General features: G+C 40.4%; 1 protein-coding gene across 5 annotated transcripts in view; it reads right to left on the bottom strand.

Annotated features, from left to right (window-relative positions):
* COP1 (COP1 E3 ubiquitin ligase) overlaps positions 1 to 17,029 on the bottom strand; it is an 80,731-nt gene that overhangs the window by 40,375 nt on the left and 23,327 nt on the right. For 2 of the 5 annotated variants that reach the window (XM_049776460.1, XM_049776458.1), the window contains exons 7-10: positions 12,933 to 12,992; positions 10,965 to 11,041; positions 5,681 to 5,738; positions 2,853 to 2,967 (exon numbers count right to left, since the gene is read on the bottom strand). In XM_049776460.1, the coding sequence (XP_049632417.1) occupies positions 2,853 to 2,967; positions 5,681 to 5,738; positions 10,965 to 11,041; positions 12,933 to 12,992 (310 nt within the window). The remainder of the gene's footprint in view (positions 1 to 2,852; positions 2,968 to 5,680; positions 5,739 to 10,964; positions 11,042 to 12,932; positions 12,993 to 17,029) is intronic. The other 3 variants (XM_049776462.1, XM_049776461.1, XM_049776459.1) reach the window with 2 other exon arrangements.

Raw genomic sequence — 17,029 nt, 5'->3', positions numbered from 1 at the left:
ATTGCCGGCAATGCTTGGGGACTATATGGGATGCCAGGGATCCAACCTGCATTGGCTGTGTAAAAAAGCAAGCACCTCCCCCCTCCTCCAGCCGTTTTAATCTTCTCTTTCAATTTCAAGAATCCAAGACATTAATTTCTTAATCTCGTTTAGATGTTGAAAGTCAAAATTGGGTAAGCAAAGGTGGAGAAAACAAAGGCTAGATAGAGGCTCATTGAGAAAATACACAAAAGCATAATTAGAACTCTTAAGTACCCTAAGTCTCTTCCCAGCTAGGAGCACTAAGAGGCCCTTCATCTACTCAACAGTAGAAATACTTTCATCAATATGCAAATTGGCAGGATAAGCTAGAGAGAGTCCTAAGAACTAAGAACAAAATGTTTTGGTGCAAGAGAACCATGGCCACAAAAATAAATCTCAGATCTTCCTCTTAGCTGTAACTACTCTTCAATCTTTCTGTAAAACACTAATCTTCCTCAAAGGAATTCAACTGGTTTGTTATCTTTACTATCCCTAGCATAAAAGGAGGCTGTTACTTTTAACAGTATAAGAACCTATCGCGGGGCCAGAGAGATAGCATGGAGGTAAGGCGTTTGCCTTTCATGCAGAAGGTCGGTGGTTCGAATCGGCATCCCATATGGTCCCCCGAACCTGCCAGGATCGATTTCTGAGCGTAGAGCCAGGGGTAACCCCTGAGCGCTGCCGGGTGTGACCCAAAAATCAAAAAAAAAAAAAAAAAAAAAAAAAGAGCCTATCGCAAACCATCTCTTTCCCACCTTAAAAAAATAACCTGCCCTTGTCTGTGGACAAAATAACTAATATAGAGGTTCAATATAGGGGATCCATTCCCAATTCAAAAAGGATGAAAACTTTCTATCTACATAAAAACTAGTTATCAGGGGATGGAGTGATAGCACAGCAGCAGGACATTTGTCTTGTATGTGGCCGCCCCAGGATAGACCCAGGTTCAATCCCCAGCATCCCATATGACCCCACGCCTGCCAGAAGTGATTTCTGAGCACAGAGCTAGAAGTAACCCCTGAGTGCTAAGAAGCGTGGCCCAAAACCAAAAATAAGCAAACAAACAACAAAAAAATGGAAAAACAAAAAAACAAAAAAACCTGGTTATCATTATTTTCAAGACTGGTTTTCTTCTAGTCTTCAGAGGGAAAAACATGTAAATCTGATACATTTTTTAATTCTACCACAACCCAAAGGTAAACAAGTTCAAGGAATCAAGGCAATCAGTAAATTACAATAAAAACATGCCTATTCAAGAAAAAAACAAGAGGCAATTTTTAATAAATTACCAGACTTCTTTTCCTTGATGTTCTAAGTAGATATATTACTAATTGAACAATTCATATAAAATACGGCATTTTAGACTCATTACTTACAACCCTAAAAAAAAGTCTGAGACCAGAGAGATAGTACAAATGCATGTAGCCAACTGAAGTTCAAACACCCTTCTCTAGCTTTAGAATGCCTTCTGTATAATTATAGAGCACATAGTATCTCATAGAATTATTAACCGCACTTCCCCCCACTAGGTTTACCATATGGTCCCCCTAAGCACTATCAGCAAATGCTGGTTCCCAAGCACAGGAGCAAGACCTGAGGATTGCTGAAGTGTGCCCCTCAACTGGCCCCCAGATAAGCCCGTAGAGTTGGCATTAATATCTTCATTGCTGTTGGCTTTGGCTGTGTTTTGGAGTGCAGGAATCAAATGTAGGCTTCATCCAGGCCAAACATGCACACTACCACTGAGTCACATCCCTGGATCCCTCTACTAAGCAAAGATGCCAAAAAAGCTACAGAGGAGCTAAGTTCCTAATCAGGGCAAAACTGCCTCATTCCCCAGAGCAATGAAAAGATCCTAAGCTATCACATCCAGATCTTAGCAGGTTAGTTCCCTATACTGTGAAGTGTTTCACCTGGCCTTGTTTATACTAAATACAACCCTGCTGATGTCCTGCCAGTGGTCATGGAACTATACTTCCCCATTGTCAATGAAGCCCAGCCATTTACTCAGTGAACACCCTTCTCTAGTTTTAGAATGCCTTCAGTATAACTATAGAGCATATAGTGTCTCAGAATTATGTACCTGCACTTCCTACCTGCACTAGGTTTACAATATCCCTTTCCCCCAACACACACTGATGCTTTCATCTTTTTCATTCACAGCATAGAGACAGGGAAGTTTCTAAAATGATAAAAGGCAAATGGATAAATTTAAGTTCTCTTATATAATATTTTTATTTTCAAAGCTTTAAACAGTTCACTATACCAAAATTACAATTGCCCAAATTATACCAGGAAGATGGCTTAAAACGCTGGAACATGAGCAAATGCTTTGCATTCCAAGTCCAGGATGTAATTGCCAGCCTAGCACCACATAGTCACCTCCAAGCAATGTAAGGAGTGTAGCTCCAGCACTGTGTCAGGCATGCCATCCCAGCCCCAAGTTTCCAAATAGAAAAAAGTACAAAAATAGTCATGAAAGGGGCCGAAGCTGTGGTGCAAGCAGTAAGGTGTCTGCCTTGTGCACGCTAGCCTAGGAAGAACTGCAGTTTGATCCCTGGTGTCTCATCTAGTCCCCCACGCCAGGAGCGATTTCTGAGCGCATAACCAGGAGCAATCCCTGAGCATCACTGGGTATGGCCCAAAAACCAAACAACAACAACAAAAAAAGTCATGAGAAATTATTATCTTTCTCTCTAAAAAAATCTCCACAATGCTGATTTTGTGAAAAATGCACTTTTGCTTTATGAAGGGAATAAATCCAACATAAAGAGCTAGAAATTGATTTGAAATATCAATGTGAAATATTCTAAGAAGTCCTGAGTAAGTACCTGAGATACGGGACATCCTTGTAGAAAAGTAACACTGCTCTAAGTCTTCAAAATGAGCAGTGAGTCGTTTTCGTCTTGAAGCTAATGTGCTATTGTACCAAGGCTGTTTCTTTGTCTAAAGTAAAGAATAAGAAAAAGAACATACTCAAAACTCCCAACAAATCATGCTTGTCCTGCAAAGAAGACTTAGATGTTTGCATCTATTATTTCAAAGTTTTATCATATTAAAATAATTATAAGTGGTAAAAAGTTATCATTCCTAAATCATCTTTTCCAACTTTTCTTTTAAAGTAAAAATAGGCTTCAAGGTTAATTCTTCAATAAAATGATCAAGCATTTAAGTTAATATTTTAGAGTTAAAGGGCAGGATATATTTGTACTATACATGATGTATTTATTAGGACAGAATAAATCGGATACACAGACAAAAACAATAAACCTGATACACACTAGCTATATAATGCTTGTACTATCAGTTTCAGTCCCAATATATTAATTTTCTTAAACTCTTTTTTTGTTTTTGAGCCACACCCAGCAGTACTTAAGGCTCATTCCTGGCTCTATATTTGGGGGAATCACATGCAGCACCAGAAATTCAAATCGGGGTCTGCCACATGCAAGGCCAGTGGTTCCTCCCTGTCCTCTCTGTCTGGCCCTAATATCTTAGTTTATAAGAAATTCCCAAGTCCTTAGAAGTAAAGAGACATTATGTCTGCTGTGCCTTAGATACGCTATCCAAAGTTTTCAGAACCATATGTGTGTATATGTAAGAGAAAATGAGAACAGTGGGCCCGGAGAGATAGCACAGCGGTGTTTGCCTTGCAAGCAGCCAATCCAGGACCAAAGGTGGTTGGTTCGAATCCCGGTGTCCCATGTGGTCCCCCGTGCCTGCCAGGAGCTATTTCTGAGCAGACAGCCAGGAGTAACCCCTGAGCATCGCTGGGTGTGGCCCAAAAACCAAAAAAAAAAAAAAAAAAAAAGAAAAAGAAAATGAGAACAGTGTGGTAAATATAGTTGAAGGCTAATGTGTGGATAATCTGGGGGAAATAATAGTTTTTTTTTTTACCATTCTTGTAACTGAGTTTAAGTATGAAATTATTTCACTGTAGTGATTAAAAATGCTAGACCTCAAAATCAGATTTGACAAAGATCACCTTCAAGTCACAAATGAAGAAGATAAAAGCCAAATAAAATCATCTGACTTAGTTAAAAGAGAAGTGATATTTTACTCAAGTCTGCACTTTCCTTCCCATAGAAAAGCTTAAACCAAGGGTCCTCCAACTTTTTAAACAGGAGGACAGTTCACTGTCCTACTATAGGAGGGTTGGACTATAGTTTAAATTTGGTGGAAATAAACTGATCAGTCATGAATACAAAATCCAAAGTCAATGACAACAGAATCGATATCCAATCTACAACAAGCTGTACAAGGGGGGAATAGTTGTATTAGCATTATGGGGGTAAAGGGAGATATGGCATGCATGCTGGGAAGAGGGGTGGAGGGAGGACAACACTGGTGGTAGGAATGCCCCTCAGTCACTCACTATGCGCCTCAAATATTACTGTGAGAGAATTGTAATTCACTTCGACCACAATAAAAACTTAAAAACAAACAAACAAAAACTTTGACCAGATTCTATGCACAGTGCACTTAATTCGAAGTAAAAAAACAAAATGGAAACAAGTACAATATTTAAAATGAAGAACAAGTAAAGTGAAATCAACAAACTTACCAATATTTCAATGAAAACTATGGACTTGCTTTTGGCGGTCAAAGTTTGAGACCCCTGCCTGAGACTAAGAGGAGGAGTCAAGAAACAGAGAAAAGAATGGGACCGGAGAGATAGCATGGAGGTAAGGCGTTTTGCCCTTCATGCAGAAGGACGGTGGTTTGAATCCCGGCATCCCATATGGTCCCCCGAGCCTGCCAGGAGCGATTTCTGAGCGTAGAGCCTGGAGTGACCCCTGAGCACTGGCGGGTATTACCCAAAAAACAAAAACAAAACAAAACAAACAAACAAAAAACAAAGAAACAGAGAGAAGGAGGGGAGTTGGAGAGTTCGGGGAACATCCACACATGCACACTATGGTCCTGGGATGAGCTGGATGCTAAGCAGGGCAGGCAACCGTGGCAAAACCACTCAGCGGGCCGCATGTGGCCCATGGGCCATAGTTTGAGGACCCCTGGCTTAACATTTGAACATACCAGGATGGGGATGGGAAAATGATGTGACTCAGGATAGAGCCCCATCATGTTCAATCCCCAGCACCATTCCACACCACAGAGGTGATGCCAGGGGCATACACCGGGGCCACTGGGGACAAATGTATGTGTAAGCACTGCCAGCAAGTGCTGTGGCCAATGAGGCACTATAGTACCAATAAGGATTCTGACCCTGTGGGTGCCCTAGTGCAGCAAAAGCTGTGACCAGTGAGCACTGCAGTAAAACAAGTTGGCAGCCCCAGACACCACAACACCAACCAAGAGGGGAAGAAAGCATCATTAACAGGAAAGTTAACAGTAGATTATGAGGTTCCTATCGCTAAAAAAATTAGCAGCTCCCGATTATTGATAATTTCCTCTTAACATTATTTCCTCCTCTCAAGGCCTGGCATCATCAGTTTTGTAAGAAACAGGATTAATCTCTTCAATGAAAAGTGAAGAACTTTTGATTATGTATCAGCGTTATTCAAGTCCTAATTATAGCCACAGTGTTTCAAACAGCTGTCTTCATTACAGCGCATCCCTGAGAACAAACCTGTAATTTAACCATTCAAATGATTAGATCTGTGACACCCTAAAAGCATCCTGCTTGAATGTCATTTACCTGAGAACTTCCACTGAAGCCTGGAGGCTGGCTGTATTCCGTGGAATCAATAATACTACTGCAAAGGAAGAGAGAAAATGTGATTTTAATGTTTACATTCAGAGAGAAAAGCAAATCTGAAAAAGACTTCATACATATATCAGTATAGCTGACTTCAAAAAGAAAACATTACCATTCACTCAGATAGCAAATAATGCATGATCCCTGAGGGGGATAAAACTGGTAAATATTTCACCCCAAACATGCACACTAGAAAGAGAGGTCAGTGGGGAGCAATCAAACAAGCAGACATGCATACATTTGCTTTCATTTCATTTCCATTCCTACATCCTGGAATGAAGACTTAGAATATAAGAAAAGAGCACTGCAAAATTGGGGCGCTGTCAGCAAAGTCCGGCCTGCCACCTTCCAACTCTGTGCTCTGCTATGTGTCCTCAGATCTCCTTTTTCCCTGCAGGGTGAGGAAGCTGTGGGAACTGGTCATCTCCAGAGTCTCTAGAATCCTGTCAGGTCCAACTCTTCTCAGAGGAGGAAGAATTATCAAAGGAATAATAGAGGAAATGGACAACCACCCAATTCTTTTTTGTTGTTGTTGTTTTTGGCTACACTCAGCAGCACCCAGGGGCTACTCCTGGCTTTGAGCTCAGAAATTCCTCCTGGCAGGCTCAGTAGACCATATGGGATGTCGGGCATTGAACCCAGGTCCAGCCCGGGTTGGTAGTGTGCAAGTCAAATGCCCTTGCCTAGCACTATGCAGTGCTATAGCTCTGCCCTCAGCCACTCAATTCTTTGATGAGCCCAAAGTACACGTTTTTAGAGTAAACATAAGCTGCTTCCTGACATGCTTTTGTAAATAAAATTCTCAACTGAGTTTCTTGAATTTGGTGACATGCTCTGTATACTCTCTCTCTTTTTTTTTTTTTTTTTTTTTGGTTTTTGGGTCACACCCAGCAGCACTCAGGGGCTATTCCTGGCACTACGCTTAGAAATAACCCCCAGCAGGCTCGGGGAACCATATGGGATGCCGGGATTCAAACCACCATCCTTCTGCACGTAAGGCAAACACCTTATCTCCATGCTATCTCTCTGGTCCCTTTGTAAACTCTCTTATTTACTCTCCTACCTAACCCAAGAAAAACCTCCGTGAGTGTAGGCTCTCTCTGTAATCAGGAGTCACTCTTTGCAGTGCTCAGGGAACCAGATGTGATGAGTAGAGTACAAGGCAAGTGGCTTAAGCCCCCACTACCTACCCCACCAGTCCAGATTAACTTGTTTGCCTTTATCTCTTACTTCTTTCTTACCACTTCACTGTTCCTATCTCAGTCCACTCTGAATTAGTCTATGAGGACTATTAACAGCTAAAATTGTGGCAATATATGTGTCAATCGTGAACTGAGTTACCTACTTCTAAAAAAAAAAGTCTTCCTTGTTTTTACTATATTCTTTTTACTCTAATAAAATATAAACAAACTCGATGGGGCCAGAGCAATAGCAAAGCGAGTAGTATGTTTGCCTTGCATGTGGCCAACCCGGGTTTGATCCCTGGCATCCCAGGGCATCCCTGACCCCTGAGCCTACCAGGAGTAATTTCTGAGCACAGAGCAAGAAAAACTGAGCACTGCCGGATGTGGCCCAAAAACCAAAAAGAAACCAACAACAACAAACAAACTTGAAGATACTGTTGAAAATTACCCTCTTTACACACAAAATCATTAATAATTTCCTTAAAAATGATTTTCTCCGAAGTTATATGGGAGAGATGACCTTAGGATCAAAAAGGAGATTTGGAATTAACCCCTCAGCTGTTCAACAACACTGGAAAAGTTCATCTATTGTCAATGATGAAGACATTTCATGGAGAGATTTAAAATTAAAGTTTGTGTCTTAGCTTCTCACTACAATGTCCCAAAGAGGGGACAGAGTCATTAAAATTTGCAGAGCTGGGCCCGGAGAGATAGCACAGCGGCGTTTGCCTTGCAAGCAGCCGATCCAGGACCAAAGGTGGTTGGTTCGAATCCCGGTGTCCCATATGGTCCCCCGTGCCTGTCAGGAGCTATTTCTGAGCAGACAGCCAGGAGTAACCCCTGAGCAATGCCGGGTGTGGCCCCAAAACAAAACAAAACAAAAAATTTGCAGAGCTATTTACAATAGCCAGACTCTGGAACAAACCAAGATGCCCTTCAACAGATGAGTGGCTATAGAAACTGTGGTACATATACACAATGAAATACTATACAGCCATCAGGAGAGATAAAGTCATAAAATTTTCCTATACATGGATGTACATGGAATCTATTATGCTGAGTGAAGTAAGTCAGAGGGAGAGAGAAAGACGCAGAATGGTTTCACTCATCTATGGGTTTTAAGAAAAATGAAAGACATTTTTAACAGTATCTCAGAGACAAGAGAGATGAGGGCTGGTAGGTGCAGCTCATGACATGAAGCTTATCACATAGAGTGATGAGTGCAGTTGGAGAGATGACTACACTGAAAACTATCATAACAATGTGAATGAATGAGGGAAGTAGAAAGCCTGTCTCGAGTATAGGTGTGGGGGTGGGGAGGAGGGAGATCTGGGAAATTGGTGGTGGGAATGTTGCACTGGTGAAGGGGGGTGTTCTTTACATGACTGTAATCATACAACTATAATCATATTTGTAATCAGTGTTTAAATAAAGATAATTATAAAAAAAATTTGCAGAGCCAGGAGTAATCCCTGAGCAAAGCCAGTTGTGACCCAAAAACAAAAATCAAAAACAAAATGCTAATAAAAAGAGGGAACTAAAAATGGAAACTACCAGTGAATTTTTTATTATAATGACAACTCTTACTTGGTTGGATTTATAATATCCCATTGGCAAAGACTCCATGATTATCAGGATGTAAATACTAAGCTTAGATAAAATCCCACTAGTGGTAGTTATTCCCAAAATTTGAAAGAAAATAAAATAGGAAAGATAGGGTCCAGAGTGAAAGCACAGCAGTAAGGCATTTGCCTTGTATGCAGCTGACCTGCGACAGACCCAGATTCAATCTCCGGCATCCCATAGGGCCCCCGAGCCTGCCAGGAGCAACTTTTGAGCATAGAGCCAGGAGTAACTCCTGAGCACTGCTGGGTATAGCCCAATAAACAAAAAAAAAAAAAAAAAAAAAAAAAAAGGAAAGAAAAGAGCTGATTGCATAGCCAAGGAGATCATAGGATTAACTAGAACTCAAATAGATTCTCCATAAAATGGCTGGTAAGAAAAAGAAGAAAAAAATCAGGCTTCCTAGGAATGCTCCTTATCTAGAATATCCTCAGCTCCTTTCTCCAAATACCCTAAAACTTAATGCCTATCCTGAACAAATGGCTCAAGAACAGGTAAATCCCTGGTATAGCAGACCTTAGGCTGCCCAGTAATAATACATTCACCTAAAACAGGGGTCTTCAAACTACGGCCCGCGGGCCACATGCGGCCCGCAGAGGAGTCTGATCCAGCCCGCCAGCAGTGAGCGCTGTTTGGTTGCTAAGATACCTGCCAGCATATACACTCAGTGTCATGGTTTCTCAGGGATGATGTCAACCGCCTCCACCCACAGAAGTCCGTTGGCTGAGTAGAGGGTGAGTTTTGAAACGTTTCTATGACTTACTTCCACAGATTACAACTTTTCTACTTTCAAAAAACCAAGAAGTACCAGAGCTCAATGATGCAGAATGGAAATGGCACTTTGCCTTTCTGACAGATATAACAGAGCTACTCAACAGTTTCAATCTGCAACTTCAAGGCAAGCAGAAGCTCATCTGTGATATGGCATCGCATGTGAAAGCATTTGAAGTAAAATTAGGTCTTCTCATCAAACAAGTACAGGAGGAAAACTTCAGTCATCTCCCAACAACTCAAAACCTGTCAGCGGACAAACCATTGGTTGCATTCCCAAAGGAAACATGTCTGGCTTCACTAGAATTGTTGCAAAAGGAGTTTCAATTTAGATTCAAAGAGCTTCATCTCCATGAACAGGACATACAGCTTTTTCGTAACCCATTTTCTGTTGAGATTGAAAATGTCCTTACAATTTACCAAATGGAACTGGCTGAACTGCAGAATTGTGACTCTCTGAAAGAAGCATTTAAGTCAAGTAACCTTTTGAATTTCTATGCATCTCTCCCCTCTGAGACATCCAAATATCAGGAACCATGCACTCAAAATGGTAACCATCTTTGGTAGCACTTATGCCTGTGAACAGACTTTTTCAAGAATGAAGCATCTGCAATCTCCAACCAGATCAAGATTAACTGATGCCCACTTGCATCACTTGTTACGGCTGGCAGTGACAAATATGGAACCGGACATTGACCATCTCATTAGCCAAAAGCAGGCCCACAGTTCCCATTGAAATACTGGTGCGTGATCTGTTTATTTATAAATGGTTTTCATTTTATTTATATAAGATATGTGCAGTGTGAGTAGGAATTAGTAGCTCATATAGTCCGGCCCTCCAGCTCTCTAAGGGACTGTAATCCGGCCCCCACTTTAAAAAAGTTTGAAGACCCCTGACCTAAAACTATGTGTTTAAAAAGCTCCCATTTGACCATTATCCTAAACTGCATGAGTGAGTTTTAAACATTTCAAACATTTTAGGCATGGAAGTTCATATCCAAATTGTAGGTCCTATATATTGTACTAAATAGAAAACTGAAACTACATTTACTTTCCAACTACTGACAGACACTACTCACTAGAATAGCTACCACTACTCTGAAATGTAAGAAAATAGACAAGAGTGAGAGGGGGACCATTTCTGCCCTAGAAGGGAAACGGGAAAATTAAATCTTAATTTAAGTTGTTAGGGCAAGATCTAAGCACAGAGATATCTCTAATGCCCTCATACCATGCCTGGGGAATGTTATCTGCCAAGAAAAAGACACAAAGTTAGGGGGAAAATCAAAGATTTACTTCATTAAAGAGATCCCTAGCACCTTACTTTACTTCATTAAAGAGGTCCCATTACATGCTTGCAAGTCATAAATTTTAATTTCATTTGACTTCAATTCATAGGATTTCAAGAAATCCATCAAACTTTGAATCCAACAGTTCATAATCTTCACTAATTGTTCCTGGCATGAAAATTCAAAGCATTAAGGAACCAGATGGGCCAATCAAATCTCATTTCTAGATTGCGACTAAAAGTGAATTCTTGGGAGGTTTTGTTCATTACTTGAAAAATGCTCTGAAGCACTTGCACCATATGTGTGCTTTTGGACCATACACAGATCCTATGCAATAGGAACCCTGAAGCATCATACCTGTGTGATGGAGAAGGAGCTTCAAACTGAGGCACTGTGCTGTCCTCGCTGACGGGAGAGTATAGACCACTCATTTCCTGAAAGCACAATTTATATAATAATTCCATTATAGGAGACAGTCCAAGCAAAAGATGTACAAACATTCAAATTTCACAAGGTCTCTTCTTTAACTGAAGTGGTGGTGGAGGGATGATGGGACAGTGGTGATATTGGGGTGGGCCATATTTAGCTGTGTTCAGGGCTTCTCCTGGTTCTGTGCTCTGCAATGACCATGTGCAGTGCTAGGGATCAAATTAGGGTTGGCTATATACAAGGTACTTGTATCCACTGTCCTATCTCTCTGGACCCCTTGATAGGTTATTCTGAACATTCAAAACATTGAAAGACAAGTCTTTTCTGTAGTACACATTCTCAAAGAATGGGAAGCTCATTAGTAAATATTGCCAATCCCTAATGAATCCACCAAGTATGAAAAAAGACAAATAAAATTTTTAAAAAATCATATATATATATATATATATATATGTATGTATGTATATATATTTGAATCTTGGGGCACAGCTAGTGGTGCTCAGGGCTTTCTCCTGACTCTGAACTCAGGGATCACTCCTGGCAGGCTCAGAGGACCATATAGGATATTAGGAATCAAACCCAGGTTGGCTGCATGCAAGGTAAGCACCTTAATAACTACGGCTGCTCCAGTTCCCCCAATGAAAATATTGCCAATGATCTAAAAGATGTGTAAACTAGCTACATTAATCTGGTGGAAATCTATTATTATAAAAGCACAGTGAACTGGATCATTGGGCTCAGCACTATAGTGAAGAATAGCAGAATGCCCATCTCTACAATAAACAAACATACCCCTCGCACACATTAAGAAAAGTCATTTCACAAATCTTGTGATTCAAATATTAGCTTTGTTTAATAATGACTTTAACTATTGATCATTCACCCAGAGTTTAATGAGAGAAAACAAAAGGACAGAAAGGACAAGTGATTGGCCCAGCTCAGTCAGTAAGTGAGTGGGGCAAGGGTAATTTAGTCAACTTGGGCTTCCACCCCTGAACACAGATTGTTAAGTTCAACTACTTCCTGCAAAGAATATCTTTGCATTTAGGGAAGGCCTCCCTGTCCACTACTGGATCCTCAGTGAAATTATACCCATATCCTGCCCTCCTTCTATATGTGCTACATTTTGAACAAAGGCCAAAGAGCACACATTTTTAAAACCCACTACAGAAATGTAATCAAATAGAGTTATTTCTGGCTACTTCCAACTCAGTTCAATCACACAACCAAACAGGGTAACAAGTTATCCATGCCACATGGGATACTGAACTCCCACTAAGCACTGAACTTAGTATTACTGAAAGTAGTGCCAATGTATCAAAAATGGGAAACTGTAACATGGAAATTATAAATACATACTAAATTTAAAATACTTCTAAAAGAAAAGAATCTCACATCCTAATAGCCTATGTGTCTCAATGATTTTCCCCTGGATTCCTATATGTAAACTATTGTAGACTAAAGATGCCTAAGTATTGAAATAAATATATTCTCATATAATCTTTTAAATTAATCTCAGCACAGGAGACACAACAAATTATTAGCTTAATAAAATAGCAGAATTGTGACATTTTAATAGCAATGACCAGAGGTTTTGTAGGAGTTTATTTAATGATGGCACACCAAGAAAATTAAATAACATTTTCAATCTACCCACAAATAATTATGGCAATAAAACACAGTAAAAACAAAATTAGAATACAATTTTTCTTTACGAATTTTGAATGTCTTTTGCTACGAAAATGTACTTGATTAAAGTTAAAGTAACATCTATTTGTTACTTTCTATGTCTATATAGATTAGCCCCATAAATTTAGTGCAGCATTTGAAAAGAAAAATGATAATTCCATGAAACTGACAGATCACTAGAGATGAGAGAAATGCTTGATCTCTTACTTCCACTCTTTTAATATCCTCTTCTAAAACACTTAGCTCCTTCTGGATCTGCTCCAACTGCTGTGAACAAAAGAAGGGGAAAAGCCTACATCAAACCACAATGCCTGGCATCACCATGACCATAAAAGAACTTTACATGTCGAAGATGAGTTCTAGGAAACTTGGCTCTAATGGTGAATTGTAGGAATGAAAATTCACAGACAGAAAGCTCTGGAAATGGGGGAGGGAGATGGCCCAGCAGCAGAGCCTCAGGCCCTCGGTCTGATCCCTCTCATTCCCCGCCCACACACACAAATAAAGAGCAAGAAGTTTCTATGATACAATGTAAAAATAGACTTAATATTTAAGAAAATATAAATATGACATCCTTTAGACAATTAACTAGAATAAAAAATATGAAATTCACAACAATATGACAAGGATGGTAGAAATTTAAAATATCCCACCCACTTTCAAGTCACCTCATTTAACTGTTCAGAAGTTAATGTCACCATGTCAGTTATTTAGCCTATTAAAAAAATTAGTCTCACCCCACAACACTCTTAAGTTGGCATCTTAACACTTATACTTTGCTATCTGACCTACTGCATCGTAATCTCTTCTTAAACCATTAAAATGCAAACATTTGGGGGAGAAATTAGTCTGGCTATCCCCAGCAGCTAGGGCTTAGGGGTTACTTCTGGCAGAGTGTTGGGGACCATGTACTAATCATGCAGAGCAAGCACTCCAGCCATGAGTGCAAACATTTAAACACATAGATCACCTTTGGTAATATATGTAACTATTCCTCCTTCTATTAGATATAAACTGCTTGCAAACAATCTTAATTCTAAAACATGAGTCTTTATTTCAAATTTTAGTATTAAGAATGAAATTATTTGGGACTAGAGCGATGGCACAAGCAGTAGGGTGTTTGCCTTGCATGCGATAACCTAGGACAGACCGTGGTTCAATCCCCCGGCGTCCCATATGGTCCCTCAAACCAGAGGCAATTTCTGAGCACAAAGCCAGGAGTAACACCCCTGAGCGTCAACCGGGTGTGGCCCGAAAAGCAAAAAAAAGAATGAAATTATTTAATTTTAAAAAAACCCTCACCAAATTTAACAAAATTGTTATACTTTATAGAAAATTTCACTATATATCTATCTTACTCTGATGCAAATATAGTGAATCGAAAACTTTAAATGTAACGTAAGAGTAACAATTATGTGGCACTAATGCCAGTCATAAGATAGGCATTATTACACATTAAAAAAATAAAACACGGGCCCGGAGAGATAGCACAGCAGCGTTTGCCTTGCAAGCAGCCGATCCAGGACCAAAGGTGGTTGGTTCGAATCCCGGTGTCCCATATGGTCCCTTGTGCTTGCCAGGAGCTATTTCTGAGCAGACAGCCAGGAGTAAACCCTGAGCAATGCCGGGTGTGGCCCAAAATCCAAAAAAAAAGAAAAGAAAAGAAAAGAAAAGAAAACACAAATGAAAGACACTCTTGCAAGAATTTTCAGAGACCAAAGAGAGAAGGGCTGGAAGTTCCAGCTCACGACATGAAGCTCACCACAAAGAGTGATGAGTTTAGTTAAAGAAATAACTACATTGAGGGCCCGGAGAGATAACACAGCGGCATTTGCCTTGCAAGCAGCCGATCCAGGACCAAAGGTGGTTGGTTCAACTCCCGGTGTCCCATATGGTCCCCCCGTGCCTGCCAGGAGCTATTTCTGAGCAGACAGCCAGGAGTAACCCCTGAGCAACGCTGGGTGTGGCCCAAAAACCAAAAAAAAAAAAAAAAAAAAAGAAATAACTACATTGAGAACTATCCTAACAATGAGAATATATGAGGGAAATAGAAAGCCTGTCTAGAGTACAAGAAGAGTTGGGGTGGGGAGGAGGGAGATTTGGGACATTGGAGGTGGAAATGTTGCACTGGTGATGGGGGATGTTCTTTACATGACTGAAACCCAACCACAATCATGTTTGTAACCAAGGTGTTTAAATAAAATATTATTTAAAAAAAAAAAAGAAAATAAAAGACAGGGGCCAGAGAGATAGCATGGAGGTAGGGTGTTTGCCTTGCATACAGAAGGATGGTGGTTCAAATCCTGGCATCCCATATGGTCCCCGAGCCTGCCAGAGCCACCAGGAGTAACCCTTGAGTGCTGCCAGGTGTGACAGAAGGAAGGGAGGGAGGGAGGGCAGGGGAGGGAGGGAGGGCAGGGGAGGGAGGGAGGGAGGGAGGGAAGGAGGGAGGGAGGGAGAGAGAGAGAGAAGGAGGGAGAGAGAGAGAGAGAGAGAGAGAGAGAGAGAGAGAGAGAAAGAAAGAAAGAAAGAAAGAAAGAAAGAAAGAAAGAAAGAAAGAAAGAAAGAAAGAAAGAAAGAAAGAAAGAAAGAAAGAAAGAAAGAAAGAAAGAAAGAAAGAAAGAAAGAAAGAAAGAAAGAAAGAAAGAAAGAAAGAAAGAAAACACAAAACTTTAAATCACTTGCTCAAGTGGTAAAACTGAAGTTCAAATCAAGAAAATCTTTTCATCCTGCCCCAGAATTCATGCTGTTAATCCAATGGACCACTATTGCCTGAAAAGTTCTCATTTGATTTCCACTTAATGCCTGTTAAGGATCTTAAATCCATCTAAGATTTATTAACACGAGTTCCTTTTCTTGTGTAGTAATACATCATAGCTGATAACAGAACGGGTAAGTTATTAATTTAAATATCAACACTAATAATTCTCAGCACTTTTGCTATGTACTGGAAAGAGGATTTAAAAATGGAATCCAGCTCTACAGGGCCCAAGATGCCAAAGCAGCCTGAGCCAGCATTCAGCTGTCTGACAACCACTGAAGGAGGCCTAAGGTTCCTGAGCACTACCTTACGCCCCCCCAAATAAAATAAACATGTAAACAATTGTAGCCTTGCCTTCCTCATTCTCAGTCTAAGAAAATATTTCCCAAAGGAAAATTAGGAGGCTAAGCAAAGGACTAATATGAAGCCAGACTATAGAATAATAATACACATCAAGACATGCAAGCTGTGAGAAAAGAAATCAACTTGAAACTCGAAAAAGAAAGGAAATGGACTCATTTAGGTTTGAAGAGAGGGGAAGGAAGATGCTGCATAAGAAATGGATGACAGATAACAGAGGTTGGGGCAGGGCTCAGGAGGAGTGCCTGTTGTGCAGAACTAAGGCTCAGGATTTGATCCCTGACACCTCAACACATGCCCAAGCACAATCCTAGCAGCACTGTCACAAAACTTCTGTGCACAACACTAACATATAGCAGACCCTGATGAACACCATAACCAACTATGTGTAGCCAGCACAGCAGCAGCAACAAAGGGAAGCAAAGGAGAAGGAGAAAAGCCAAATTAATTGGTCAGGGCAAAGTAGTAACCGCAGGAGGAAAGAGAGTGTGCTGCCAGAGACACAGTATCACAAGTGGAAAAGGAGCAACACTGGCCTTTCCAACTCTTTCAGCTACTTTATCTTTCAATATTTGGGGCCTCGCAAATAGAAGGTTTGGGGGGATTCCTCAGGCAATTCTCAGTCATTGGGTGAGATTTAATGCAGTCCCCAGAGGACATAATACTGTTCAGATCCTGCAGGGTCACAAATTACCTGGGCCACCACCACTTGACCACCTCCAGGCCCGAAATTATAGCCACTCCACTCAACTCTCCCAGCACCATTGGGTATGGCCCCTACACCAATGAATCAAAGGGAAACAGAAAACATCAGATTTAGGGCATGATACTGAAATTGAAAGTGATACTAATACTGAAAATGTTAAGACTAAGTCTGTCAACGACGACCCAAAACCCTCCACGGTTTCTCAGAGACTGATACCAGGCTGATACCATAATGGATCTAACAAAAAGACAGACTCAGGGAGAACGCGGAAAATTCTCAATTTCCAAAATACTTGAAGCAAAAACAATTCATCTTCTAGGTGAGAAATGTCACTCAAAAATGATATATATTTTCTAATATTATAATTTATAAATAAGCCAAACATCTAATTTAAACCATACTGAAAGTAAGAAACTATTTTGGGCTAAGAAATAATAAATACCGGGGGCCGGAGAGATAGCATGGAGGTAAGGCGTT

The sequence above is a fragment of the Suncus etruscus genome, chromosome 7, assembly GCF_024139225.1.
Source record: "Suncus etruscus isolate mSunEtr1 chromosome 7, mSunEtr1.pri.cur, whole genome shotgun sequence".
Classification (NCBI taxonomy): Eukaryota; Metazoa; Chordata; class Mammalia; order Eulipotyphla; family Soricidae; genus Suncus; species Suncus etruscus.
Note: the sequence above shows the minus strand (reverse complement) of the source record. Positions and strands in the feature narration are given on the sequence as shown.